Consider the following 26,629-nt stretch of genomic DNA (forward strand, 5'->3'; position numbering starts at 1 on the left):
AGGTAATTCCCTGGTGGTCCAGCTGTTAGGACTGCATGCTTCCACTGAAGGGGGCACGAGTTCATTCCCTGTTCCAGGAACTAAGATTCTGAAAGCCGTGCAGTGCAGCCAAAAGCAAAACAAAAAAAAACAGGGTATAGATCTAAGCCCTCTGAGGGCAGAAACCAAATGTATCACAAAGTATTCTTACGTATGTTGACTCATTTACTGTGGTTATGTTCTGTAAAGTTGCCAGCAAACACTGAATTAGCACATATTGAAACGTTGCTCCTAGAGGAGATACAGAGTTAGGTTCCTGCAAGCATCTGGTCACAACAGTTTTGTCAACCGATCAATACATAATCTTGGTTTATATGTTTTTATTTAAATCACCTTATTTAATATTCATTTTTATTCATTAACAGTGAATTCACGCTGACAGCTAATGCTATCATAGGAACTTAACATGGGAATTTTCTCTCTAAGGGACATCACAGCCTTAGGAATACTAGGCAGCATTTCAGCACTATGTAGGCTTGGGGACCATTTTAAGCAGCGAAATCAACAAAAACAAAAAACGTGACCACAAAATAGACCACGAAAAGGATTTTTATTATATGAGCCTGAAACAAGAAAGCAGGACATGGCCTTGTTCCACTTCAGCTGGGAACATACACATTGGGCAGCTCAAATTTTTTTTGCCACTCTTCACATCCACAGATGACTACAAAAGTGCAGCAAATATTGATTGGAGGATTCCTAATTTTAGTGAGTAGGTGAATTTGCAAATACAAAATCTGCAAGTAACGAGGCTCAGCTGTACCTGCCACAGCCATTCCTTTGGTCTGTGGTAGACTGACCAATTTCAGCATCTCAGTTTAAGGGCTGTTTCTAGTTGCCTTAGAGTAGTCTTAGTGGAATACATAGTTAGAGACAATTCAAATGCTGAATTGTAGAATCCAAGTAACTAGAGTAACGTGAATTTTGAAAAAAAAACAGGGCTTTTAACATTCTTCTCCAAAGTATGGTTATCTTCGGAGGCTCTAGGTTTGTTCCAGTAATGTCATTGGCCAGAGTTAACTTTCAGATTGCCTTCGGTGCTTCTTTAGTCCCAAACTAAAATCAACCTTACCACTTTAAAGTCAGATACTTATAAGTACAGATGGATTTGGGGAAGGCTTCAGGAAAGTGAGACTTGAGCTGGTTTGTGAAAGGTGGGAAGGAAGACCATTCTAGCCGTCTAGACAGTCACATGTGAAAATAACGATTACAACTCCAAGGGAAGTGGATTTTTCCAGACGAAACTGGTTTAGAGAGGTTCCCTTGTAACAAGCCACATAACATCACATTTTCACCCATGTTTTTACTATACTACAGCTATTTGTGTATGTTTTGTGAACATCCAGGAGACAGGCATAATTAGAGAAGGGGGAGGTTATGTACTCAGGAATAATGGGGGCTTAGATTTGTGGATCAGAATGGAGCCAGGATATGGGGATATATGTATACATATAGCTGATTCACTGTGTTATACAGCAGAAACTAACACAACATTGTAAAGCAATTATACTCCAATAAAGATGTTAAAAAAAAAAACAAACAATGGAGCCAGACATTCAGTTTGGGTATGGTGGGTGATTGATAGGTTTTTGAAATGGTAAGTAACAATGCAGTTCTGAGGAGTTCACTCTCTTTAATACTCAGGCCTCACCAGATAATTGGGGGAGAAAAAAGATAAAATCTTTGGCTACATTCCTAGTATTTACCCCTACTTTGAATAAGCAATTTCTAAGACAAGATTTTCCCCTGTTCTGTTTTCCCCCCTCCCTGTAGCTTTGGTTCCCACTGACATTGAATTTCCTGTTGCTAAAGCCTGTTTTTCTTGGCTTTAGTTGGTTGTTGGCCTGGGAAAAGGTACAGGGGTAGCCCAACTGGAGCATGATCTGGGTTCTGGGCATTCTTCACACTAGGTTAGACAGAGCGTGTGGCTTCCTACAGGGAATTACTTCGGAGAACAGCACCACCTTGGATATATTTGGAACTCTGGTATTTTTGTTTAAAGATTTTTTTACTGTAACTTTTATTATCTTTGCTCCATCCTAGTGTATGTGTTTTTGTTATTCAGAAGATAAATAGATGCTGAGGCTTGTTTTAAGTTTGTTCTTGTAGCCCTACCCCCTTTAGTTTGTCTTAACAGTCCGTCTTCTGAAACTTCTTTTACTTCTCTTCCTGGTACTGATGCTGTAGCTATTAACCATTTATTGCCTAACATAACAGTCTCTTGCTCTCAAGAAGCTAATATTTTGATGACTAGGGCAACCCTTAGCTAAATACTAGTAACAATTAAAGAGTAATACAGACTGGAGTGCAATTAAGTGCCCAAATATGTGGCTTAAGCCTCTCCACATAACGAAGCCTACGTGACAGAGAAAAGTAATGACTCTTCGTCCCAGCGGAGCCCCTTGTCCTTCCCTCCCACGCGTACTCACCTTTATCAGAGACACTTAGTTCTTTCCCCCCAAACTTCTTGGCTCTTACGCCTTCCTCCAAGCGTCTGAAACCCCGAGAAGGGAAAATGGGGGAGGGAGGGGGGCGTACCGCTCGCTTCCGTACTTGCCTGTGTCCCAGGCTGTCTGGGGGAGGTGTTGGACGAGCCGCCCCAGTCCAGCTGCAGCCGACCCAGGTCCCAGTCCCTGCCCTTTGCTCCCCTGCTTTTCAATAAGTCCCGAAGTCCTGGGAGGTGGGCGTGGGAGTAGCCCAAGCTGAGGCTAGGAAGTCCTCCCGGACGGTTCAGGGGGCCCCAGGCGATAGCCACGTTCGGATTCTGGCTGGAAGCCAGGGGAGGGAGCTTGGGGTAAGGGGAGGGCCCTGAGGGAGGGGTCAGACTCCTTAGGAAAGAGTTAATGGGAAGAGGGGGAGGGGATAGGACGAAGAGACCGAAGGGAAGGCTCAGGTAGGAAAAGAACGGAGGAGGGAACCCTGGTGGGGGGAGAAGGGAGCCTGCAGGATCAGGGGTCAGAGTTAGGGGGTTTCTCCCCTGCTGCACCCTCATCCTAGGGCCGCCAACTTCCCGCCGCGGCGGCGACTTTCAGTTTCATTTCTACGAACCCTCCTGCCTGGGCCGCAGTCGCCGCCGCGATGCCCAGTAAGTTCAGCTGCCGGCAGCTTCGGGAGACGGGCCAGAGATTCGAGAATTTCCTGGTCGATCGGGGACTGGACAGGGAGACAGATCGCGAGCGGTTGCGGACCATTTATAACCAGGACTTCAAGACCAGGTACGGGCCGGCCCACTCCCCGGTCCCAAATCGCGGGCCCAGCTTGCCGCCACGACCCTGGCGGCGGGGCCACCCTTCCCGCCCCGGGGCGCGGAGGGACGCAGCTCCCCCAGTGGCTCCGGCCGGTCCCGGGGCCGCGCAGTCCCCCCTCCCGCTCAGTGCCCACGCCCCGCCCGCGCCGCCAGCGCCGCCCGCAGCCCGCCCGCTCTGCCCGGGCCGGGCCCCTGTGTCGAGTCCCTGTGGAGAGCCTCCCCGTCATCCCGCTCCCCCGGCGGCGCGGGACCAGTCCTGGGAGCCGGGTGCTGCGCCCACGCGCCGCCCGCTGGAGCGGGTTGGTGGGGGGGCGGGGGGCAGCGCTCGGCGTGGGGGAGGGGAGCTCGGGAGAGGGCCCATGCTTCGCGGAAGCGCGGGGAGCGAGCTGCCTGCTGGTGGCTATCCCCGCTTGCGCAAGCTTTACGGGGACCCCCGCCCCCTCGTCGAGGGGCTGCTTCCTCGGTGGTTCACTATCCCAGAGAGCTGAAGAGACGCCGTGTAGCAGGGAGAGTCTCAGGGAGCTCGGGGAAGAAGAAAAGGGCACAAACTGCATACGTACCAAACCTCCATTAGCACCTGTGGCTTCTCCATGGAGACCCGGGCTGGGGCCAGTCTCCTGGAGGCCCCTTCTCATCCTGTGGCTAAAGGCTGTTTGGTCCCCCTTGCCTGTTCCCATCCAAGTGAAAATCAAAGAGACTTCTCTTTCTCAAACCACAGAATTGTGCTTCAAAATTCCTCTATCAACAGGCTGCAGTCTTGGGCCGAAGACCAAGGAACAATTTTAAAGGGATAAATGTAAAGACTTACAGAAATAAATACTGGGTGATGGGAATTTAGGCTTACTAACAGTCCTCTTGAAAAAGACCATGGGTTTTCTCACACCAAAAGGCGGATATGGCTGTTAAAAGAGCCAAAGAAGTGTTAGACTGTGTTAATAGAAGTGTGGTTTGGTGTGATGGGCAGGAGGTAAGTGATTCTCCAGATTGACCAGATCATTTCTGGAATATCGTTTTCAGTAATGAGTGTCACGTTTTAAGAGGGACATTAACAAGCTTGAGCAACATCTGAAGAAGGAGCAAAGATGATGATCTGTTTTTTGTCCTCACACTGTGTTGGGCACTGTGGGGAATCTAAAGAAAAATACACAATCCCAGGGGAGCAGAAGAGGCTATGATATGCATACAGTGTACTATAATAAATGGTAAAATAGCATGACGATTATAATAGAGATAATAAGAAAAATTCTGGAGGAAAGTAAAGAAAGAACAATTACCATGGAGTCACATCATCAACACTTCACATCCATGAATTCACCTATGTCCAAAAAAATAAGTGGCTCTGAACAAAAGTCTGTGACTTCTTTTGGCTCTGTTAAAGAGACTATTATTCTGATACTTGTTTAAATGGTGAGGAAGACTATTTGATTCTGTTGCAGTAGGGGTATTGCAATGGGGAGAGAGATCTAGCTCAACTCTCAATACAGCAAAGACAGTTGGGAATTTATAACCAAGAGCAGAGTGAGGGGGTCATGGATGGAAAAATCACTAAGAGGAGACAGTAAGGGGCTGGGAGCGGGGCAAAGTTGAGGCCTAGTGCAGAAGAGGGTTCAGAGGGGCCTGACTAAAGTTTAGTCAAGGAGAGAGTCTTTGTCATCTCTAAATCAAAGTTACACAATATCTTCCAATACTGGGGGAAAACAGGCTATGTCAGATAACCGCAAACAGGCATATAGAAAACCACATTTACTGTACATTATGGGTGAATTTAAAGGATTTCAAAAGTCATTTTTTAGTATGTACTTGTTTTTAGGCAAGTAAGATACCACTCCCGTGAAATTATTAGGGAATTCGATGGAGAAGGTGGCACTGACCTCGGCCTTGGCCTTGAAGGCTAGATATCTTAGTACTTGGAGGAGGAGGAAAGACTAACATGTTGATTCATTCTTTTGTGAAACCCAGTCAAAGAAAGGGAGAAATGTTTGCCTTGAGAAAAATTGGAGAGGACAAGGTAGTTATCCCTGAATATTTTAAAGACTGTCCTGGGGGAAAGGATTATACTTTGGTGTCACTCCAGAAGGCAGAACTGGGTTCACTCAACATGGCCCCCTTGGGGAGTTTCCTGGTGACCTAGTGGTTAGGATTCTGGGCTTTCACTGCCCGGCCTTGGTTTAGTCCCTGGTCGGGGAACTGAGATCCCCGCAAACTGAGCAAACCGAGTGACGCGGCTAATAAAAAAGGCGTCTCACCCACCACCGGGTGGAAGAGATTTCTGTTCTGATTAGAGAGAACTTTCTTATGCTATGACGTCAACCCTCATCCACCCAATGGAAATTCATTGCTTCTTCCTCTGGGCTCTCATAGCTTATACTTCACTCTTGGTTATAGCCAGATGACACCCTGCCTTGTGTTAGAGCTAGTATGTGACTGTCTCCCCACAAGACTGTAGAGCCTCTGAAGGCAGGAACAGGCCTTTCGTCATGTTGGCACCTTCCCTCAGTCCCCAGCATAGAGCCTTGTATGTGGTAGATGCTCAACAGAAGCTTCCAGAATCTAATTGAGTTAGTAGGTAGAGCTGATCTATACGAGAAAAGGCTGTAGAGGAGGTATAGCAAGTCACCTGGTATCAGGAATTCTGGGGCGCTTCCTCCCCTGGGCAGGATATGTCCCTTCCAACTAGGTTATTTTATGATGTCATGAAGTGCCCTGCTCCCAACTCTTAACTTTTCCCATCTGTCTTTATTCATTTAGCAAATATATTAAATGGGGGCTCTGCTGTTTGCTTGGGCCTTGGTTCCTGCCTCTAGAGTGTAGTCTAGTAGGGAGTGGCAGATGTGTAGACAAACATGTCATTCAGTACTACAGGAGCTAGTATCGTGTTTTGATAGCTGGAGTTCAAATCCTGACTCTGCCACTTACTAGTTGCATTTGATTTTGACCAAATTTCCCTAACTGTTAAGTGTTTAAAATACTGCCTTTCTCTCAGGGTTGTGTGAGGCCAAAATATCACAGGTAAAGCATTTCCCCTGGGTAACAGAGTGCATGGGCTTTGGAAGTGGTAGCTATCATTAACAATGCTGGTTAGGAGTCCGTTATGGAATAAGTGCTGGCATCGTGAAAAGTTTCTTAGAGAAGATGATTCTTGCCTTGGGCAAGAGACACATTCTTTTATTCAACAAATATTGGCTGAATGCCTCCTATGAGCAAAGCAAAACTGTGTGAATTGCTGTAGATACACAGAAGGGACCTAACTAAGGAAGACAGAGGCAATTAAAACCAAATACTTTTTAATTTCTGTTGTGATAAGTGCTTGTGAGAAAAAGTCTAGGATGCTTGAGAGCATATAACGTGGAGACCTGACCTAGTCTAGGAACCAGAGGTTTCTGGGAAAAAGTGATGTTTGAGCAGAATCTCGAATGATAAATGGAGTTAGCAGATGTAAAGCAAGGGGAGGGCAGTCCAGACTGAGAGAGTAGCACCTTAAAAGGCTGCGGGTGAACTCTCAAGAACAGGGGACAAGGCAGGGGCTGAACTGGGCAGGACCTTGTGGGCCGTGGGGAGGCGTTGTGGGTTTTTCTTTGTTTTGTTTTGTTTTTAATCTTAACAGAAACAGGAAAGCAAAAAAATTTTCAAAGTAGGAGACTGACAGAATCAGGGTTTTTAGAAAGATCATTCTGGACCTCTATCCACAGTAAAAAATACATTTTACTTTGGGGTCTAGTATACACAGCTTTCACACAACAGTTAGTGTCCTTGAAACAGTACTTAGCTTCACTTGCTGCCCTCTGATATTTTTTACTCTATTTTACTCCAGTTTTGCAAGTCCTGGTCTTGGCCCACAAATGAGAGTTGCAACCCACAGTTTGTAAATCCCAGAACTATATGTCCCCTTAAGATCGCTTCCAAATCTTGTTAGGTAGCCAGTCAGACATGAGTGGTCCTGCCCCATCCTGGACAGGGTCATCTTTCCCTCCCCCACCTGGACACTGGTGACGAGAACACACCCAGAGATCCTCCCTTTTTTGGTTAAGGACCGCTAAGTTTCCAGCCAGTTTCATGACCAAGCAAGGTATCAAAAACCCAATGGACTTTCCAAACTGCCATCACCGGTTATCGCAAGCGCCCCAAGACCTAAGCGATGACTCAGAGTAACCCAGGGTTCGTTATGCTGTATTTATAATAAATCAGCTTTGCGATTTTTGCCCCACCTCCACCCCACTGTGGGTGGGGCGTGGCAGTTTATGCATAAGGAGAAAAGTTACATAAGCTAAAGCTGTCAATCAACTTGTCAATCAAATGACGCAGGACACAGGGAGGGACTTTTCACCACTCTAAAAACCAACCCTATGCTCACTGCAGGGCTGCTTCTGGTTCCCAGACAGACCCGCTCTCCTCCCTTCTTGAGAGGGTTCTTTTGCTTCACCTAAAAACTGCTGCTGCTTGAAACTTCTCTGTCTCTCGATTGAATTCTTTCCCTCAAGAGGACAAGAACTGAGGAATGGCCGTTCTACCGGTAACAATCTGATATTCTGAAATACCATTCCTCGGGCTAGTAGGCTTTCCTGAACTGGGTCTAAACGATTAGTCATTTTTCACCCAACAAACAACGGGGGGCAGGGCTTTACAGACCAAGGATGTCCAACGGTGGCAGAAAAGTCTGGAAGGAGTTGCAGCAGTACAACAGCTGGGAATGGCTGAGGTGCCATTTAGAATGGATGTGGGGTGGACCTCTTCTTCGGTTTCTTCTGTAAAATGGGATAATAGTTGCTACCTCAAAGGGTTGTTGTGAGGAGTAAATGAGCTAACGCAAGTAGCTACTTAGAACAGCACAAAGTAAGTGCTCAATAAATGTTTTCTATTGTTGATGATGTTATTGTGTTGTTGATGTGTCATTGTTAATTGTGGTGCATCCAAGTGGGCCATATTAAAGGGTTAGACTTAGTCGGGAGACGTTATCTGATTTGCGTTTGTTGAAAACTCCTGCAGACTCTTAGGGGATGGACCAGGAGAGGAGCTGTGAAGTCAGAAGCAGGAGGAACAGTTCATAGGGCTTGGCAAAATGATAAGATCATCAAGCAGTTCACAGAAGAAATATAAATGACTAATAAACAGAAGGAAAGATACTTGATTATATTAATGATCAGGGAAATGCAGATTTAAGCAAGATACCATTCTTTTCCTTATCAGATTGTCAAAAGTTTAAAGGATTGAAGATTTCTGATGTTAGGGTCTGGGAAAGGGTTCTCTCAAATTCTTATTAGTGAGAATGTAAGTTTGTACAACTTGTTTTGGAGGACAATTTGGCAAAACTAAAGGTTCATTATTCTCTTTGACCCAGAAGGATGGTTATTGTAACGTTTGAAATAGCCAAAAATTGTAGGCAGCCTGTCTTATCACGGAACAAATAGTTAAGTACACCACAATGCATTCATACTGTGCTATCCTTTGCAGCCATTCAAAAGAGGTGGCTTGGTAAAATGTTGTCATGGAAGGCTGTCCATGGTGGTGAAAGAAGTCTGTTGTAGAATAGTATGGGTAGCACACAAAAAATATGTGTCATTAAAAATGTATTTTTTTTAAGTCATAGAAAAGGGCCTGGAAAATACATATATCGAACAGTTAAGCAGGTAGTTGGGAGTGAGGGAGTGGGAGCCCTTAATGTTTTATGCTAGGTACTCGTCCTGTTTAAATATTTTTTTAATACTTTTGGTAACCACTCTTTGACATCTCTTTATGCATGCATACTGTCATCCCTTGATATTCAAAAGGGATTGGTTCCAGAAACACGCCCCCTCCACACACACACACACACACACACGCGCGCGCGCGCGCGCGCGCGCGCGCGCGCGCCCTGCCCTGCCCTGCCCTGCCAATTCCAAAATTTGAGGGTGCTATAGTCTGACATAAAATAGTGTGGTATTTGCATATAACCTCTGCAGCATATTCTTCCGGGTAACTGCTATGTAAATAGTTTCTGGTGCGCAACAAATTCAATTTTTTTTTTCTTTTTTTTTTTTTTTGCGGTACGCGAGCCTCTCACTGTTGTGGCCTCTCCCGCCGCGGAGCACAGGCTCTGGACGCGCAGGTTCAGCGGCCATGGCTCACGGGCCCGGCCGCTCCGTGGCATGTGGGATCTTCCCGGACCGGAGCACGAACCCGTGTCCCCTGCATCAGCAGGCAGACTCTCAACCACTGCGCCACCAGGGAAGCCCAACAAATTCAATTTTTGCTTTTTCCAACTTTCTGGAAACTTCTTTTTCCGAATATTTTTGGTCTGTGCTTGGTTAAATCCTCAGATACAGAACCCCTGGATAAGGCAGGCCCGACTCTAGTTACATCACACCTATGTAAGTTTACCGACATAGGATCATGATGATCTAATCCTTTTTGTCGTGGACCCCTCTCATATCAGCATCCCACCCCCATTTCCACATTCTGCTCCACACTCAGGTAACTCATATCAATCAGGGTTTGTTTGTTTGTTTGTTATTGTTTTATTTTTAAAAATCATGTTAAGCACATTTTCCATATCCTGATTTTCTTATTCATCAATACATCGTGGAAATGACTCCTAATTGTCTGGTATATTCTTCTAATGTATTGTTGGGGGTTTTTTGCCAACATTTTGTTGTGAGAAATTTCAAACATAAAGAAAAGTTGAAATAATTTGACAGTGAACAATCATATACCCTTGTTACTGAACACAAGTTGGTGTGCCCCACTCACAGTGAAGCCAAACAAACCGAACCATCAGAGTCTGGAGCAGAGAAAGGTTTACTACAGGGCCAAGCAAGGAAAACAGGTGGCTTGTGCAGCTCCCCGATGTTTTCAGGGAGAAGTTTTAACAGGCAAAATCTGGGATGAGAGCTTCTAGGTGTGTGACTTTCTTCTGTTTGGTTGGTGGTGAGGTAACAGGGCAGTGCTCCAGGAATCTTGTGCTCAGCGTGGAAGTGAAGTTACGGTCATCCACCTGGGTGGTGGCCTAAGTTCCTACAGAACTCCACGGTATTGTTATGTATATTCCTTGAGGAGGAACCAGGACCCTGCCCCAAGGCTGCACTATTGTTTCTTGACTTCAACCCCCTTGTTTCTGCATTCCCTCCTTCCCTGATTAGCAACTGTTTGAATCTGCCTTTTGGAACTCTGGGAAGGTAAAGGAGGCTGAATGAAACTTATTTCTACAAACAAGAAACAAGGGGCACAGAAAGACTTTTGTGCCACAGGATCCTGCTCAGTTTCACCTCACCTGGACTTCTTAATTTGCATTTGCCACATGCCTGCCCATCGATCTATCCATCCAGATAGATAGATAGATAGATAGATCCCCGACATACGGGGATCTTAGTTCCTGGACCAGGGATGAACCCGTGCCCCTGCAGTGGAAGTGGGAGCCTTAACCACTGAACCACCAGGGAATTCCCCATTTAGCTATATTAATTTTTTGATGCATTTCAAAGTAAGTTACAGACATCAGTACAATTCACCCCTAAACACGTCACCATGATCATTATTAACTATAACAGTTCAAAATTTGTTTATGATATACATTTTTTTTCCTTTTTTTTTTTTGGCTGCACCGCACAGCTTTTGGAATCCTAGTTCCCCAACCAGGGATTGAACCCACGCCCTTGGCAGTGAAAGCATGGAATCCTAATGACTGGACCACCAGGGAATTCCCATGTTTACGACTTTTTTTTAAGTAAAATTTACCGACAGTGAAATAGACAAATTTCAAATGTATTGTTGTGAGTTTTAACAAATCCATATACCTGTGTGCAACCCCCTATCAAGATATATGACGTCACCCCAGAAAGTTCCCTCATCTCCTGTCCTATTTAGTCCTCACCCTTACCCACCCAGAGGCAACCACTGCTCTGATCTTTTTTTTTTTTTTCTGAGATAGTACCTGTTCTAGAACTTTATGTAATGGAATCAGATAGTATGTAGTATGTACTCTTTTGTGTAAGGCATCTTTCACTCTGCATAATGTGTTTGAGATTCACCCATGTTGTTGTATCAGTAATTGCTTTTTACCACCGAATATAAATCATAGGGACTTCCCTGGCGTTCCAGTGGTTAAGACTCCATGCTTTCAATGCAGGGGGCCCGGGTTTGATTCCTGGTTGGGGAACTAAGATCCAACATGCTGCACGGTGCAGCCAAAAATTGTGTGTGTGTGTGTGTGTGTGTGTGTGTGTGTGTGTGTGTGTATAAATCATAGTTTGAAGGACAGTGTTTTCAGTTTGGGGCTATTTTGAATAAAACTGCTATGCACATTCTTGCACAAGACATTTTGTGGACATATATTTTCATTTCTCCTGGGATATACCTAGGGTTGGAATTGTTGAGTCGTAGGATAGATAATGTTTACTTTTTTTTTTTTAATCTTGGGCAAGTTGCTTAACCTCTTTTGGTGGTGGCAGCAAAGTCTTCTGGACTGGTCTTCTGGTTTGACCTTGCCTGGGGTTAGGCTGTCCAAGTTTGGACAATATATATAACCTGACACTTAACATTCCAAGCCATTGCACAGCAGTGCTGTGTGGCAGCCATTGTTACCTATTTCATCTATAAAATAACAGTCTGGAATTATTTGATACTTCTTTTACCCATTCTCCCAGCAAGTACTTATTGGATAAATACCAGTGCTAGGTCTACACTAGATGTTATAGTCACGTTACTTTCTTAATGAATTTTTATTCCATGCATAATATAGTTATATATTCTTTTCATTAAAAATCAGAACATTACGTTATATGTTTGGTTTTACAAGAAACTATCAGACCTTTTTCTAAAGTGACTGTACCATGTTATATTCCAGCCAACAACGCACAAGCGTTCTGGTGTTTTTGTATCCTTGTCAGCATTTGTTGTTGACAGCCTTTTAAATTTTAGTCATTTGAATGGGTGTGCTGCATTCTTTTTAATGGTTGTGTAATATTCTGTAGTGTGGATGTTTACAACTTATTCAGCCATCTCCCTATTTATGGGCATTTGTTTCGTTTTCAATTCTTGGCCACTGAGAATGACTCTACAGTAAGCATCCTTGCACATATGTTCTTATATGTTGGTACTTTTCTTTTCCATGGGATACATTCTCATGAATTAAAGGATACCTGTATATCAGATGTTAGGAGATATTGCCAGATTGTTTTCCAAAAGGTTGTAATACTTCACTTTTCTACCAGCAGTGTATGTGAGTTTTCTTTTCCACATAGCAACACGTGTTGTGCCTATTTTCCTTTTTTATCAGTCTAATGGAAATAAAATGATACCTCGTTTTTTACTGTAGTTTGCATTTCTCTACTTTTAGAGCATCTTTTCATACTTCTGGGTCATTGGAGTTTGCTCTTTAAGTTGAATATTCAGTTTTTCTATTGTTTATCTTTTTTTCCCCTAGAAATCTAGGTGACTAGATGTGTAAAGGAACTGGTGCTTTTCTCAACTAGTATGTACTAAGTTTGTGATTTAAAAAAAAAAACTTCTTTTAAATTTTTTATGCCTGTCACCTTAGACCAAGTGAATTTGGGTAGTAGTAATAGATGTGAGGTATAATTTGAAAGTTACTTACGCGGTAGCACCTATAGTAGAAGTTGCAAAACTTGTAAAGTTGAGTTCCTCCTGCCCATGTGTCCATGCAGAAGCTTCCAAAGATAGGAGATTTCACCTTAAAACTGTGCTTTGGACTTCTCTTAAAAGCCAGATCTGGCCATCTTGGGCCTGCATTCCCTGCTGGCAACGTCTGTCTGGAGATGAGTAGCAGTTCCCCGCTTTAGACAGGACTTGTGCTCCTGGGTTTGTCCAGTCCCCTCAGGGTTCCGTTTCCTCCCCAGCACTAAGCTGAGAGCTCCAGGGCATTTGAGAGCACCTGCACTTTTCTTCTGGTAGATTATAGTATATTAGTGTAAGAAGGACATGTGTAGGACTACACATGTCCTTCTTACACTAAGGACTCAAAAATGGGACTGTACAGGTGCCTGAGACGGCTGCAGGTATCAGATACCTGTGGAGTCTGGCATCTGTCGGCATTTGAGTGTGTGCCTGATCCGTGGAATTTAGTGACTCACTGACCAGGGGGCCCCGGGGGGAAAGTGTCTGATGACGCCCTGATTTCAGTCCCTTTGCCTGGACCCCTCAGCAGCGTTTGAGCCTGATACCTGATTCTCCTCCCTCTCTTAGTGGTACCTGCTGTTTTCTCTTCCTCCCTGGGTTATGCTGGCCTCAGGTGTTCTCAGACTACTGACACTCTCTGGTTGTAACTACTGCCTGACGTCTCCCTAATATTAAGCTCTGCTTTGACTTTGGCCTGAGTTCTCAGCTTCTGATTCATGGAGCTAGCTGCCTCCGGACCACGGGGATCTCAGACTGACCATGTCCACACCCAAATGTTGTGGTCAGCCCTTCCAACCTCCTCCTCCTCTTGTTTTTACCTCCTATCTCAGGAATAGTTCCTGAAGCCAAGCCATTGGTTTGGGTGTTGTCCTCGACTCCTTCCCTCTTCCCAGCCTCCATTCCCTCTCCTGTCCAAAGCCAAATTCTGCTAATTTTATATTCTCAATATCAGATCTGTCCCCTCTTCTATCCTCACCACTGCCTTGTTTGGGCCCTTGTCATCTTTTAATTGGACGATTGCAATGGCCTTCTTCTAACTGGTCTCCCTGCCTACAGTCTTGCCTCCAGCAAATGCATCCTCCAATCCTGATGCCTGAGTGATCTGAAATGCAAATATGATCTTGCCACTCCCCTGCTTAAAACCCACCAACGGGGTGGTTCTGTAACCACAGTGTAGCCTCTGGTGCAGGCTGAAAGTAAGTTGCTACTCTTACTACTACTGCTACTATTAGTACTACTATTGCTACTAATAGGATACTAATAATAGTAGCTAACATTTCCTGAGCATTTTCTATTGTGTTTTCAAATGATTTATTATCTCTTTAAGGCAAATCAGAGCCGATTCAAAGTTTTCTGAATGGTATCACTCGTTTGCTTGGCGGGAGGGAGAGGGGCAGAGTTATAGGCAGGGGCCACCAGGGAAATGTCCGTAACCATAAATGATCTTATATATGCTAGTGAGTGACCATGCTGATTGAGCCTTAATAGTTAAATAGGCATTACCATGGTTCCTAGGAGCTAGGATTTCCTTTCATTCCCTACAAAGCATGGAGGGTGGGTGGTCAGCTGTCCAGATCTTGAATGTGTCCATGAAGTGTGTCGCACGTGGGGATGTCCTCTGGCTCTTGGGTGCCAGTAAAGGAGGAGAGCTTCTGGCCTTCAGGGTCAAGTGCAGGCTTCGTGGCTTGGCATGCAAAACTATGCAAGACCTGGTCCCTGCCCGCCTCTGCTGCCTCCAGCCAATCCCTTCCTTGCACTCTTCACTCTAGTACCACCAGACGGGGTGTGATACTAATCAGAGCGCACCTTACTGAGATCTTATGTGCCAAGCACTGGGCTAAGTGGACACCACAGTGTCCTTCTCTCATGTAATCCTCACAGCCACCCCGGGAGATGAGTCTGCCATTATCCCCATTTTATAGAGGAGCAAAGTGAGGCTCTGCGAGGTAACCGAGATGGCTCAGCTAGTGGCAGAGTGGGCGGTTCCCACAGCCTCTCGGCACGTGTTCTTCGTAGACGCCCGCTCCTGGGCTCACACTCCGTGCTCCCCCTGCGCCTGAATGACACCCATTCAGCCTTCAGGACTCAGTTCTGACGCCGTTTCTCGGGAAGCCGCCAGGGCTGAGCCCCACCCCGCTGAGCTCCCGGCAGCGGGCTGGAACGAATGTGTTCCGTCTGTGCTCCTCGAGGCCTCTTTGAAGCCCCAGCATCTAGCGCAGTGTCTGGCACATAACAGGTCTCTGTAAGCGTTTGTTGAACTGACTAAACTGAATTCCAGGCGCTGCACCTCGAGGTTGTTGTCCTTCTGACCAGTTTTCCCTGTCTTCACCTTCTCTAGGCCCAAACAAGCTATTTGATCTCTGGAGAAGGATCCTTTCCCTCCTGCTTGGGTTCCACCTGCACCCTATGACTTCAGGGGGAAACTGCTGTCTGATCAGCCACCTTGCCCACACACCCTGGACATCTGTACTCTCTGCCCCTCTCTCACTCCTCACCAGCGGGCTGGACCCCGAATCCACCCCCCTGAATCAGCTTCTTCGGCTTCCCCCTCAGCTTTAGCTCTTTCCGCTTCAGTGTTTGTATCTTTTCTGTCCCCAATTCCCCCTGCCCCCCACCACAAATCTTCCTTTCTCTCTCTCTTTCCTTAGTCCTCCAATTCAATAGCCCATCGTTGGGCTGTTCTCCTTAGAAGTGCACCGTCCACCGCCTGCTGTTTAAAACAACCATATTTTGTCTTGAGGGTGTCCCATTGCCTTCCCTGAAAACATTAAAAATTCCTGCCATTCCCAGCCCCGTCCTGTCCCGCACAGAGCGGCCCTCAGATGCCCTCCCCAGCTTGCTGCCCCCGTCCCTCACTCCCCAGTCTCCTCTACTCCCGGCAGCTTTGGGACCCCCGCCCCTGGCTTCTCCTCCATGCTGTATGGAATGAAGATTGCCAACCTGGCCTACGTCACCAAGACCCGGGTCAGGTTCTTCGGGCTCGACCGTTGGGCCGACGTGTGGTTCCCAGAAAAGAGGAGAATGAAGCCGGGGTCGGAGATCAGCAAACACCACAAGTCGCTGCTGGCCACGATCTTTTATGACAGGTGTGTGACGGGGTGGGGGGCGTGTCTGGCTGGGGAGAGAGGCGGTTGCCTCTGCTTGGGGTAAGGCTCCATCCTACAAGGACTGGGGGAAGGGCAGGAAAGGAGCTAATTGGCCTGGGGGAGGGGATGGGTTTCCTGAGCACAGCTGGCACTTGGCCAGCCTCCCCAAGCCTGTAACTTTCTCCGAGGGCAACCCCCAGGCTTGGCTGCTCGGGCCCCAGCCGTGCTCTTGACTCCCACTCTCCCCAGGACCGAGTATCTTCACGGGAAACATGGGGTGGACGTGGAGGTCCAGGGGCCCCATGAAGCCCGAGATGGGCAGCTCCTTATCCGCCTGGATTTGAACCGCAAGGAGGTGCTGACCCTGAGGCTTCGGAATGGAGGAACCCAGCCTGTCACCCTCACCCACCTCTTCCCATTCTGCCGGACCCCCCAGTTTGCCTTCTGCAATGGAGACCGGGAGCTGCCCTGCCCACTGGGCCCTGGTGAGTGGGTTCCCAAAGGAAAGAGTCTCTGGTGGACAGAGTCCTGCCCTAGGAAGGTCTGATGCTTCAGGAACGTGCTGTTGCTGGCCCGTGGTCTCCTACCTTGGGATGGGGCTCTGGGGGGGAATGTCAGGGTTGGGGTGCTGGTGGGAGGGTCCCTTCCCCACCCCGACTCACTCAGCCATCCTCTCCCAGGTGAATGCTATGAGCTCCATGTCCACTGTAAGACCAGCTTTGTGGGCTACTTCCCAGCCACCGTGCTCTGGGAGCTGCTAGGACCTGGGGAGCCAGGCTCAGAAGGAGCTGGTACTTTCTACATTGCCCGCTTCTTGGCCGTCGTGGCCCACAGCCCCCTGGCAGCACAACTGAAGCCCACGACTCCCTTCAAGCGGACCCAGATCACGAGAAACCCTGTGGTGACCAACCGGATAGAGGAAGGAGAGAGACCCGACCGGTAAGTCCTCCCTCCAACCCAGTCCTGGCTGGGGGTGTCCCAACACCACAGTGTGGGCCCTTGGGAAGAACACAGAGCCCCCTTTCCTAACTGTGAGTTCTTAACTCCTGAAGACCTCAGAGACCTTTTCTGTCTAGGAAAAAAAGCAGATATGAGGACAGTGAAAAAATTTCAAGTATTTTTGACTATATGATGGATTATCAGTCAGCCAAGGTGGACACGTGTCTCTCTCTCTCTTTCTCTCTCTCTTTTTTAACAACTTTATTGAAACAGTTCATATACCATACGATTCACCTGTTTAAAGTGTGCAATTCTGTGCTTCTTTTAGTATATTCACAGATACGTGCAACCATCACCACAATCCATTTTAGAACATTTCATCACCCCCAAAAGGAGCGCGTACCCTTTAGTTATCACCTCTTCTGCTCCCCATCCCCACCCCCCAGCCCTAACCAGCCACTCATCTACTTTGTGTAGATTTCCCTCTTCTGGACATTTTATATGAATGGAATCATATACGTGTAAACAGCTCTTTTTGACATGTCCAGGTGTTCACAAAATACTGAGCAAACCGTAAGACCATTGTGCTCTTTCTGTTAAAAATATGTGTGTAATGGGGCTTCCCTGGTGGCGCAGTGGTTGGGAGTCCGCCTGCCGATGCAGGGGACAGGGGTTCGTGCCCCGGTGCGGGAAGATCCCACGTGCCGCGGAGCGGCTGGGCCCGTGAGCCATGGCCGCTGAGCCTGCATGTCCGGAGCCTGTGCTCCGCAATGGGGGAGAGGCCACAACAGTGAGAGGCCCGCGTACTACAAAAAAAAAAAAAAAAAAAAAATGTGTGTAGGGGAATTCCCTGGTAGTCCAGTGGTTAGGGCTTCGAGCTTCCACTGCAGGGGGCATGGGTTCGATCCCTGGTCAGGGAACTAAGATTCTGCATGCTGCGCAGCAGGGCCAAAAAGTTAAGTGAGTAAGTAAGTAAAAATATATGTGTATAATACAATTTGACAAAGAAAAATGTCTGGAAGGCTGCATGCCAAAAAGTTAACATTGGTTATCCCTGGATGGTGAGAATGTTGTTTATTTACTCATTTATTTATTACCTGTTTTCTGATTTTTTCTCTCTGATGAACATGTATTGTTTATATACATATCTATATGCATATATATGTGTGTGTGTATACATATTTTTTTTTTTTTTTTTTTTTTTTTGCCACACCATGCAGCTTGTGGGATCCTAGTTCCCTGACCAGGGACTGAACCCGGGCCCCCTGCAGTGGACGCACAGAGTCCTAACCACTGGACCACTAGGAAATTCCCTATATATATATATATATATATATATTTTTTTTTAATGCTTCCAAGTATCATGCTTTCCAAAAATGAGGATGGTCCAACCTTGGCGTGAGCAGCCTCATGAGACAGTGAGTCCTGTCTCCTAGGGCAAAGGCTGCCGACCCCCTTCAGCAATAGTGTTGAAGCAGAGCCTTGTGCTTCCTCCAGGGAGGGGCCTTCTCGGAGACTCTGAAGGTGAAGGGTCTCTGTGTTTGTAATAGCTTTTCTTCTCTCCCTCCTGCAGTGCTAAGAGCTATGACCTGGAGTTAAGTATGGCACTGGGAACATACTACCCACCCCCCCGCCTCCGGCAGCTGCTCCCCATCCTTCTGCAGGGAACAAGTATCTTCACTGCCCCAAAGGAGATTGCTGAGATCAAGTAAGTACCCCCCCTCTGCACCCCTTGTGCTGCTTTATATGTTTCTTTTCCACTGGCTTCTTCCCACTGCCCCATGCCTCTGTCCTCAGCCTCCTGTGCTCAGCTCATTTATCCCCTTACTGAGCACATGCCATGTGCCAGGCACCATTCAAGGTGAATCACTCGCTTGGTGGCCCTGACATCCTAGGTGGGGAAAGTGAGCATCTGTCATCTTGTTTCATGTAGTGATGAGTGCTGTGAAGAGTTAACTAAAGAGCTAAAGCAGGGTAAGGGGTGGGCTGTGCTATTTTGCAGAGGGCAGCTAGTCCTGGCCTCTTTGAGGAGGTGACATTTGAGCAGAGAATGACATTTGAATGAGGTGACCGTGTGAGTAATAGGAGGATCTAGGAGAAAGGATGTTCCAGGCTCCAGGATCCACAGTTTGAATGCGAGTCAGGTCTGAGCTTGGGGGGCAGGGGCTCCCTTCTTGGAGGCCTCTGACCCCCATCTGCTTCTCTGCCCTTCTAGTCTTCCCCGATTCCTGATGTCTTCATAGTCCCAGAGCTGCAGAGGGAGAGGGTGGATGCTCCCGGACATGGGGGTTGCCTGACCCATCCCATTCCCGTCCCCTCCCTCCAACCCCCCCACCCATCACTGCCAGGGCCCAGCTGGAGACACCCCTGAAGTGGAGGAACTACGAGGTGAAGCTCCGGCTGCTGCTGCACCTGGAGGAGCTGCAGATGGAGCATGACATCCGGCACTATGACCTGGAGTCGGTGCCTATGACCTGGGACCCCGTAGACCAGAATCCCGGGCTGCTCACGCTGGAGGTCAGGGGTTGGATCGGTAGCAGGGAGGATGGACTCAAGTTAGCCAACCCACAAGCTGTGGGAAGAACAAAAGGAAGATGAAGTTTTTCCTGTCCAGAGGGCTCAGCAAGTTGCCGAGTGGGCATCTGGGCCCCAAAAGAGGGGTCAGAGCAAGGCAATAGGGAGGACTGGGGTTTTAGTCTAGACTTTGCTACCACTGGCTGCATGACCTTGGGCAAGTCTTTTGCTGTCTCTGGGCCTTAGTTCCCTCACCTGAAAAGCATGGAGCTGGACTAGATAATTCTTAGAGCCCTCTCCAGCTCTCAGATGTTGAATGTGTACATCTAAGCCCGGAATTACACACGAGAATGGATTCCTGCACACTTGTGCCGAGAAAGGCACTCAGTGAGAAGGGACGGCAGGTGAGGATGATCAGGGAAAGCTTCCTACAGGAACTGAGTTTTGAACAAGATTTTAAAGGCAGAGTAGGAGCAGAGCTGGCCAAGAGGGCAACCGGACTTGCTGGGAAGCTGGCCTCCAAGTCTTGAAATCATGCCCTGGAGGGTTTCCAGGATTCCTGGGCTCAGCATCTCTGAGCACCGTGGGCAGACTTGTCCCTTCTTCATCTCCCCTGACTCTTGCCCTGTCTGGCAGAAGAGGAAAGAGGCAAAGCTCCCTGAACCTGGGGTAGAGGGTAGATCCTCAGAACTGTGTCTCAGTTGGGGTCTGGAGTGGGCCCTCCACTGGCCGTCTCCGGGTTAGAAGCTTGCCGCTGTCCGTGCCCCATAGGTTCCCGGGGTGGCCGAGAGCCGCCCCTCAGTGCTGCGGGGTGACCACCTATTTGCCCTTTTGTCCTCTGAGACACACCAGGAGGACCCCGTCACCTACAAGGGCTTTGTGCACAAGGTGGAACTGGACCGGGTCAAGCTGAGTTTTTCCACAGGGTAGGTGTTGGGGGAGCCCTGAGCTGCAGGAAGGTCTGCAGGTGTCCCGGAGGCCAAGGGAGGAGGGTGTTTCTCCTCAGAGTGAGTGGGACCCCAGGGACAGGGCAGGGGGACCCTGAGATGCCTCACCATCTTCCTCTCCTGGAGGATTGCTTGGAGGTCTGGGAAAGGGAGTGGAGTTGGAGTAGATGGAGAGAGTCCTGGCCTTTTATTGCCCACCCCCGCAATTGGAATTCTTCCCCCTCTCTCTCCCCCTTCCCAAAGCCTCCTGAGCCGATTTGTGGATGGGCTGACCTTCAAGGTGAACTTCACCTTCAACCGCCAGCCCCTGCGGGTGCAGCACCGTGCCTTGGAGCTGACGGGGCGCTGGCCGCTGTGGCCCCTGCTTTTCCCTGTGGCCTCTCGTGGGGTCCCGCTCCTGCCCTCAGATGTGAAGCTCAAGTGAGACTGTGGGCAGGGGCTCTGGGGCCACTTGGAGGGTGGGTGTAGGGGACAAGGTCAGGGAGGCCTCCTGGACGCGGACAATATCGTGTTTGTGGCCCCTCCGCTAGGCTGTACGACCGGAGTCTGGAATCCAACCCGGAGCAGCTGCAGGCCATGAAGCACATTGTTATGGGTACCACCCGCCCCGCCCCGTACATCATCTTTGGGCCTCCAGGCACTGGCAAGACTGTCACCTTAGTGGAAGCCATCAAGCAGGTGGGGCCTGAGCGTAGGCCTGTGGCCTACACTCTGACTCCCCCCCCCCCCCCCGGGACAAAGCAGGTTCTGGTTCCTTCTGGTTCCTTCCGGCTCCCTGAACGCATGCCCCCGAACTGGCCTCGAGGGCCAGTGTGGCTGTCGAGCAGGGCGTGCAGCTTGGGTACTGCACGTCTCAATCACCGTAGCCTTGTATAATTACGGCAGCAGTTTTCCAGCGTTAAAGGGCTGCTGGACTAGCAGGGGGCTGCCGATCTGAACTTGCCTCTTGAGTCACTCCCTCCCTCAGCAATGGGAGGCAGATGCCACACTGCGCCACCCTGAGTCACAGGCATGTTTCACCCTCTCCCCTCCCCCTGGAGACCAGAAGCTGCTTCCCACACTGTGCTCATCCCCACCCCAGGTGGTGAAGCACTTGCCCAAAGCCCACATCCTGGCCTGTGCTCCGTCCAACTCGGGGGCCGACCTCCTCTGTCAACGCCTCCGGGTCCACCTGCCCAGCTCCATCTACCGCCTCCTGGCTCCCAGCAGGGATATCCGCATGGTGCCTGAGGACATCAAGGTACTTGGGGAAGGCGGGGGACCAAGGGGTGGCGGGTGCTGCTCTGGGTAGACGCTGGGGCCAGGAAACTAGGAGACCTGGATTCTGATACTCGCTGTATGACCTTGGGTGGGTCAGGACTGCTCTCTGGGCTTCAGTTTCCCTGTGTGTAAAGTGAGAGAGGTAAATAAAATTGCCTGAGGGGGGGTGCCCAGACCCAGAGCGAGGGTGAGAATGGATGTGGAGGCAAGCTGACTCCCCTCCCTGCACGACCCTCAGCCCTGCTGTAACTGGGATGCAAAGAAGGGGGATTACGTGTTTCCTTCCAAGAAGAAGCTGCAGGAATATCGTGTGTTAATTACCACGCTCATCACTGCCAGCAGGTGGGAAGTGTGTGTGTGCGCATCTCTTAAATTGTGTGCTAAGAGGTAGCGGGCTGGGGAAATGCGGAAGAATGGTGCCTGGGGAGTTGGGGGGAGGGCCAGCTTGGGGGAGCATTCAGGTTCGGTAGTCGCGTGCCTGGATGTGACCCCTGCCTGGCCTGACACCTCCCAGGTTGGTCTCGGCCCAGTTTCCCATCGATCACTTCACACACATCTTCATCGATGAGGCTGGCCACTCCATGGAGCCAGAGAGCCTGGTGGCCATAGCAGGTGAGGGGCTCGGGGGCGGGGGGCTGCGAGTGTGTTACCCCACATGGCATCGGGGAGGTCCCACCACACACCTTTCTCCTCACGCTACCCATCTCCCAGGGCTGATGGAAGTCAAGGAAGCAGACAATCCAGGAGGGCAGCTGGTGCTGGCAGGAGACCCTCGGCAGCTGGGGCCTGTGCTGCGCTGCCCACTGACCCAGAAGCATGGGCTGGGGTACTCACTGCTGGAGCGGCTGCTCACCTACAATGCCCTGTACAAGAAGGGCCCTGATGGCTATAACGCCCAGTTCATAACCAAGCTGCTACGCAACTACAGGTATCCCGCACCCTCTGTGTCATCCCCTGCCTTCACACCCTCTGCAAGCGCAGCTGGCGGCTCCATCCCACCGTCCTCAGAGGCTGCGTGATGCAGAAAGACTATCAGCTGGAAGGTGGGAGTTCTTCTCCCCAGTCCCGTCCCTGCTCCTCCAGTTGCTTATCTGTACCTCACGGGATGGTCAGTGGTTCCTAGACACCGGAATATATCTGACGCTGGTCCCAGGTGAAGTTTCTAGGCATCCAAGGAGAAATGAGAAAAACAGGGACAATGTATTTTTTCATAAACCTAATGGTTATTCGAGTTAAAGAGCTATGCTTCCTTCAGTCAGTGAGTTCGTATATCTAAAATGCTCAGATGAGTTCCTACATCTTTAGTTCCTTAGATGAGTCCACTAGGAATTCAATACTGTTAGCTGTTGTGTTAGTACCGCTGATATTTTTGGATTTAGCACCTTATCTCATCCAATAATGGCGATAGTAGGTGATTCTTGCTTTTGTATTGTCCTTCCTTGATAAAATTGAAACTTGAGAATGGGCCCCCAATTTCTTGGTGTTTTCACTTAAATTTGACTGGTCTATGAAATCTGTGGATTGGATGTTCTCAGGAGCCACATTTGGTTCTGCTTTCTGTGGTTAACAGTGCCCAGCAGCAAAAACTGTAGCTGAATGAGTCTGCTATGCAGTGGGCGGGAAGACAGGAGGATAGTGTGTGTGAGCTCCAAGCAGGTGGAGCGGAGGTCCCTGAGGGCGGGGCAGAACTAATCCGCCCCCTGGTCTTGCTCTTCCTTCCTCCTGCCTCCCAGGTCTCACCCCACCATCCTGGACATTCCTAACCAGCTGTATTATGAAGGGGAGCTGCAGGCCTGTGCGGACGTTGTGGACCGAGAGCGCTTCTGCCGCTGGGAGGGTCTGCCTCGACAGGTGAGGCTGAGCGGGGCTGGGGCTCAGGCTCCTACCCCTGTACCCCAGCCTCCCTCTTACTGAGGGTGCTGGGTAGCAGGAGGCTCTGAGTGGAAGCCACGAGCCCCTCCCTTTGTCACCTAGGCCTGGGATCCCCCACTCCCTGGAAGGGTTTGAGGGTGGGAGGGAAGGGAGGCAGGCAGGGAGGTCCAGCTGAGGGTTTCCCCTGACTCCGTGTCCAGGACTTTCCCATCATCTTTCACGGCGTAATGGGCAAGGATGAGCGTGAAGGCAACAGCCCATCCTTCTTCAACCCCGAAGAGGCTGCCACGGTGACTTCCTACCTGAAGCAGCTCCTGGCCCGCTCCTCCAAGAAGGGCAAAGCCCGTCTGAGCCCCCGAAGCGTGGGCGTCATCTCTCCATACCGGAAGCAGGTCAGGTCCTCAGTTCCCATCAGGGCTGGGTCCCCCCAGATGGTACTTCCTTAGCCAGACCACTAGGCAGAGGGTCCGGCTCAGGCCTCCGCTGGCCCCATATCTCAAAAGAGCGCAGAGGTCAGCTGCACCTCCCTCTTTGCCCCCCAGCTCCCTGGCCTCCTGCCTGGCACCCTCTTGCACGGGTGTAATGGCATGAGAGAAAGGCACCCGTCCCCATCTTCCAGGTGGAAAAAATTCGTTACTGCATCACCAAACTTGACAAGGAGCTTCGGGGACTGGATGACATCAAGGACTTGAAGGTGACCCTCGCCACTGTCTCACATTCCCTCCCTGACTTCTGTCCCGGTCTCTTCCCCACTTCCAGACACCTCCTCGGGTCCCTGCCCCACTGCTGCAGGCCAGCCCAAGTCCCTGCCGCACCCTCGCTGCCTGAGACGAACTTGGGCTTTCCCCATGCCTCTCACTCCTGGAGATCCCAACTTGTAGGTCTGGGATGGGACCGGGAAGCCCTCATGTTTAGCAAGCACCTCATGCGATTCTGATGATCAGGCTAGTTTAAGGTCTCTGCCCTAAGGAGAAAGTCCAGACTCCCCAGCCTGCCTGACCTGTCATGTGATGATGTCCCCACTCACCTCTCCCACCCTCTGAGTCAGTCGGCAGCTCAGTTCTTTCTCAGATAAGAATCACCTGGAGAGCTTTTAGTGCTGCCAGCGCCAGGGCTCCACCCAACCAATTAACGCGGCTGTCTGGGGGCAGAGCCAGGGCATCAGGTTCTTTTACGGGCTCCTCAGGTGATCTCCCGTGCAGCCAGGGTTGACACCCAGGGCTTTAAGAGTTAGAGGCCTCTCTCATGGAAATTCTGATTCTGGAGGTCTGGGTTAGGGCCTAAGGTTACTTTTTTTTTTTTTTTTTGCGTTACGCGGGCCTCTCACTGTTGTGGCCTCTCCCGTTGCGGAGCACAGGCTCCGGACGCGCAGGCTCAGCGGCCATGGCTCACGGGCCCAGCCGCTCCGCGGCATGTGGGATCCTTCCGGACCGGGGCACGAACCCGTGTCCCCTGCATCGGCAGGCGGACTCTCAACCACTGCGCCACCAGGGAAGCCCCTAAGGTTACATATTTTTAACAAGTACTGAGTGATTATCTTCAGGAAAGTTTGAAAAACACTGCTGAGTTATTGTTCTTTGCAGTCCTGTTTTCTTTGCTTAGAACCCTTTCGAGCCCCCATCCCTTTAACTGGATTCGGCCTTCAGGTTTCAGCTTCCATGGCACTGTCCTGTCCTCTTTCCTGCCCAGCAGGACACTGGCTCACTCCACGGTGACAATTGCCCTCAGTCTCACTGAGGCGAGGCGGGGCTGGTCCCTGGGTCCCCCACTGCCTCCCTCCCCTCTAGGTGGGCTCCGTGGAAGAGTTTCAAGGCCATCCCTCCCCTCTAGGTGGGCTCCGTGGAAGAGTTTCAAGGCCAGGAGCGCAGCGTCATCCTCATCTCCACCGTGCGGAGCAGCCAGAGCTTTGTGCAGCTGGATCTGGACTTTAACCTGGGTTTCCTCAAGAACCCCAAGGTTCGGGGGCTGGGGGGTGGCAGGGACTCCTCCTTCCTGAGGGCTCTTCCCTGCTGTGACCCCAGCATTTCTTCTTATCAGAGGTTCAACGTGGCTGTGACCCGGGCCAAGGCTTTGCTCATCGTGGTGGGCAACCCACTCCTGCTGGGCCACGACCCCGACTGGAAAGTGTGAGCATCCCACCCACAATCCCTCCTGGTGGCCACAGCCCCCAGCCTAGGACAGCTGTAGTTTTATGAAGCACCCTTGGGGCTCAGTTAATCTTCCAATCTGTTTATCTGGGTTTTTTTGCGGTATGCAGGCCTCTCCAATCTGTTTATCTTTTTTTTTTTTTTTTTTTTTTTTGCGGTATGCGGGCCTCTCACTGCTGTGGCCTCTCCCGTTGCGGAGCTGTGCTCCGGATGCACAGGCTCAGCGGCCATGGCTCACGGGCCCAGCCGCTCCGCGGCCCGTGGGATCCTCCCGGACCGAGGCACGAACCCGTGTCCCCTGCATCGGCAGGCGGACTCTCAACCACTGCGCCACCAGGGAAGCCCCAATCTGTTTATCTTAACAATATCCCCATTTGCCAAGGTTAAGTAACTTGCCCCAAGGCACAGGCCCCATGTGCAGGACCAAGGCTGGGCCTCCAGCCTCTGCTGGTACTCAGCCAGCCTTGTGCAGCTGTGTGTGTGGATGTCCCTGTACCCCACAGATTCCTAGAGTTCTGTAAAGAAAACGGGGGGTATACCGGGTGCCCCTTCCCTGCCAAACTGGACCTGCAGCAGGGGCAGAACTTACTCCAGGGTCTGAGCAAACTCAGCCCCTCTACCTCAGGTATGGCTGGGCCAGGGTGGGCTTGGTTGGGGGACAGTGCTGAGGGAGGATGTAAGTTACTAACAGAGCTGGCCTCCTCTCTTTGTAGGACCCAAAAGTCACGACTGCCAGGCGCGGGAGGGTGAAGGGGGCCTGCCCCTGCAAGTGGAGCCCGAGTGGAGGAATGAGCTCTGAGGACCGCCCACCCGACCCTTCCCCTGCTGCTAACATCAAGCTGCTAACAATTGGGGGAAGGGGGAGGAAGTAAAACTGAAAAAAAAAAAAAGCTTATTCTATGCAAAAGCCTCCTTGTCTCTTCAGCCCGGCCCCAGCTTCCTGAACTCCCAAGATGACCTCACAGGGGAGGG

General features: G+C 49.9%; 1 protein-coding gene across 2 annotated transcripts; it reads left to right on the top strand.

Moving 5' to 3' along the window:
* Nucleotides 1-2,901: 2,901 nt before the first annotated feature.
* MOV10 (Mov10 RNA helicase) lies at nt 2,902-26,583 on the top strand. Of its 2 annotated transcripts, none has more exons than XM_060027390.1 (21): nt 2,902-2,932; nt 3,037-3,254; nt 15,775-15,978; nt 16,228-16,463; nt 16,659-16,917; nt 18,491-18,625; nt 19,266-19,434; nt 20,203-20,357; nt 20,622-20,798; nt 20,909-21,056; nt 21,460-21,618; nt 21,877-21,980; nt 22,153-22,250; nt 22,350-22,566; nt 23,372-23,489; nt 23,711-23,902; nt 24,130-24,204; nt 25,341-25,466; nt 25,548-25,636; nt 26,161-26,282; nt 26,371-26,583. In XM_060027390.1, the coding sequence occupies exons 2-21, from the start codon at nt 3,118-3,120 to the stop codon at nt 26,454-26,456; spliced, it is 3,006 nt and encodes a 1,001-aa protein (XP_059883373.1). In that variant the 5' UTR covers nt 2,902-2,932; nt 3,037-3,117; the 3' UTR covers nt 26,457-26,583. The 2 variants fall into 2 exon arrangements, with proteins under 2 accessions (XP_059883373.1, XP_059883381.1); XM_060027398.1 differs by having other exon boundaries at nt 2,906-2,932; nt 3,107-3,254.
* The last annotated feature ends 46 nt before the right edge of the window (nt 26,584-26,629 follow it).

The sequence above is a fragment of the Delphinus delphis genome, chromosome 1 (genome assembly GCF_949987515.2).
Source record: "Delphinus delphis chromosome 1, mDelDel1.2, whole genome shotgun sequence".
Lineage (NCBI taxonomy): Eukaryota > Metazoa > Chordata > Mammalia > Artiodactyla > Delphinidae > Delphinus > Delphinus delphis.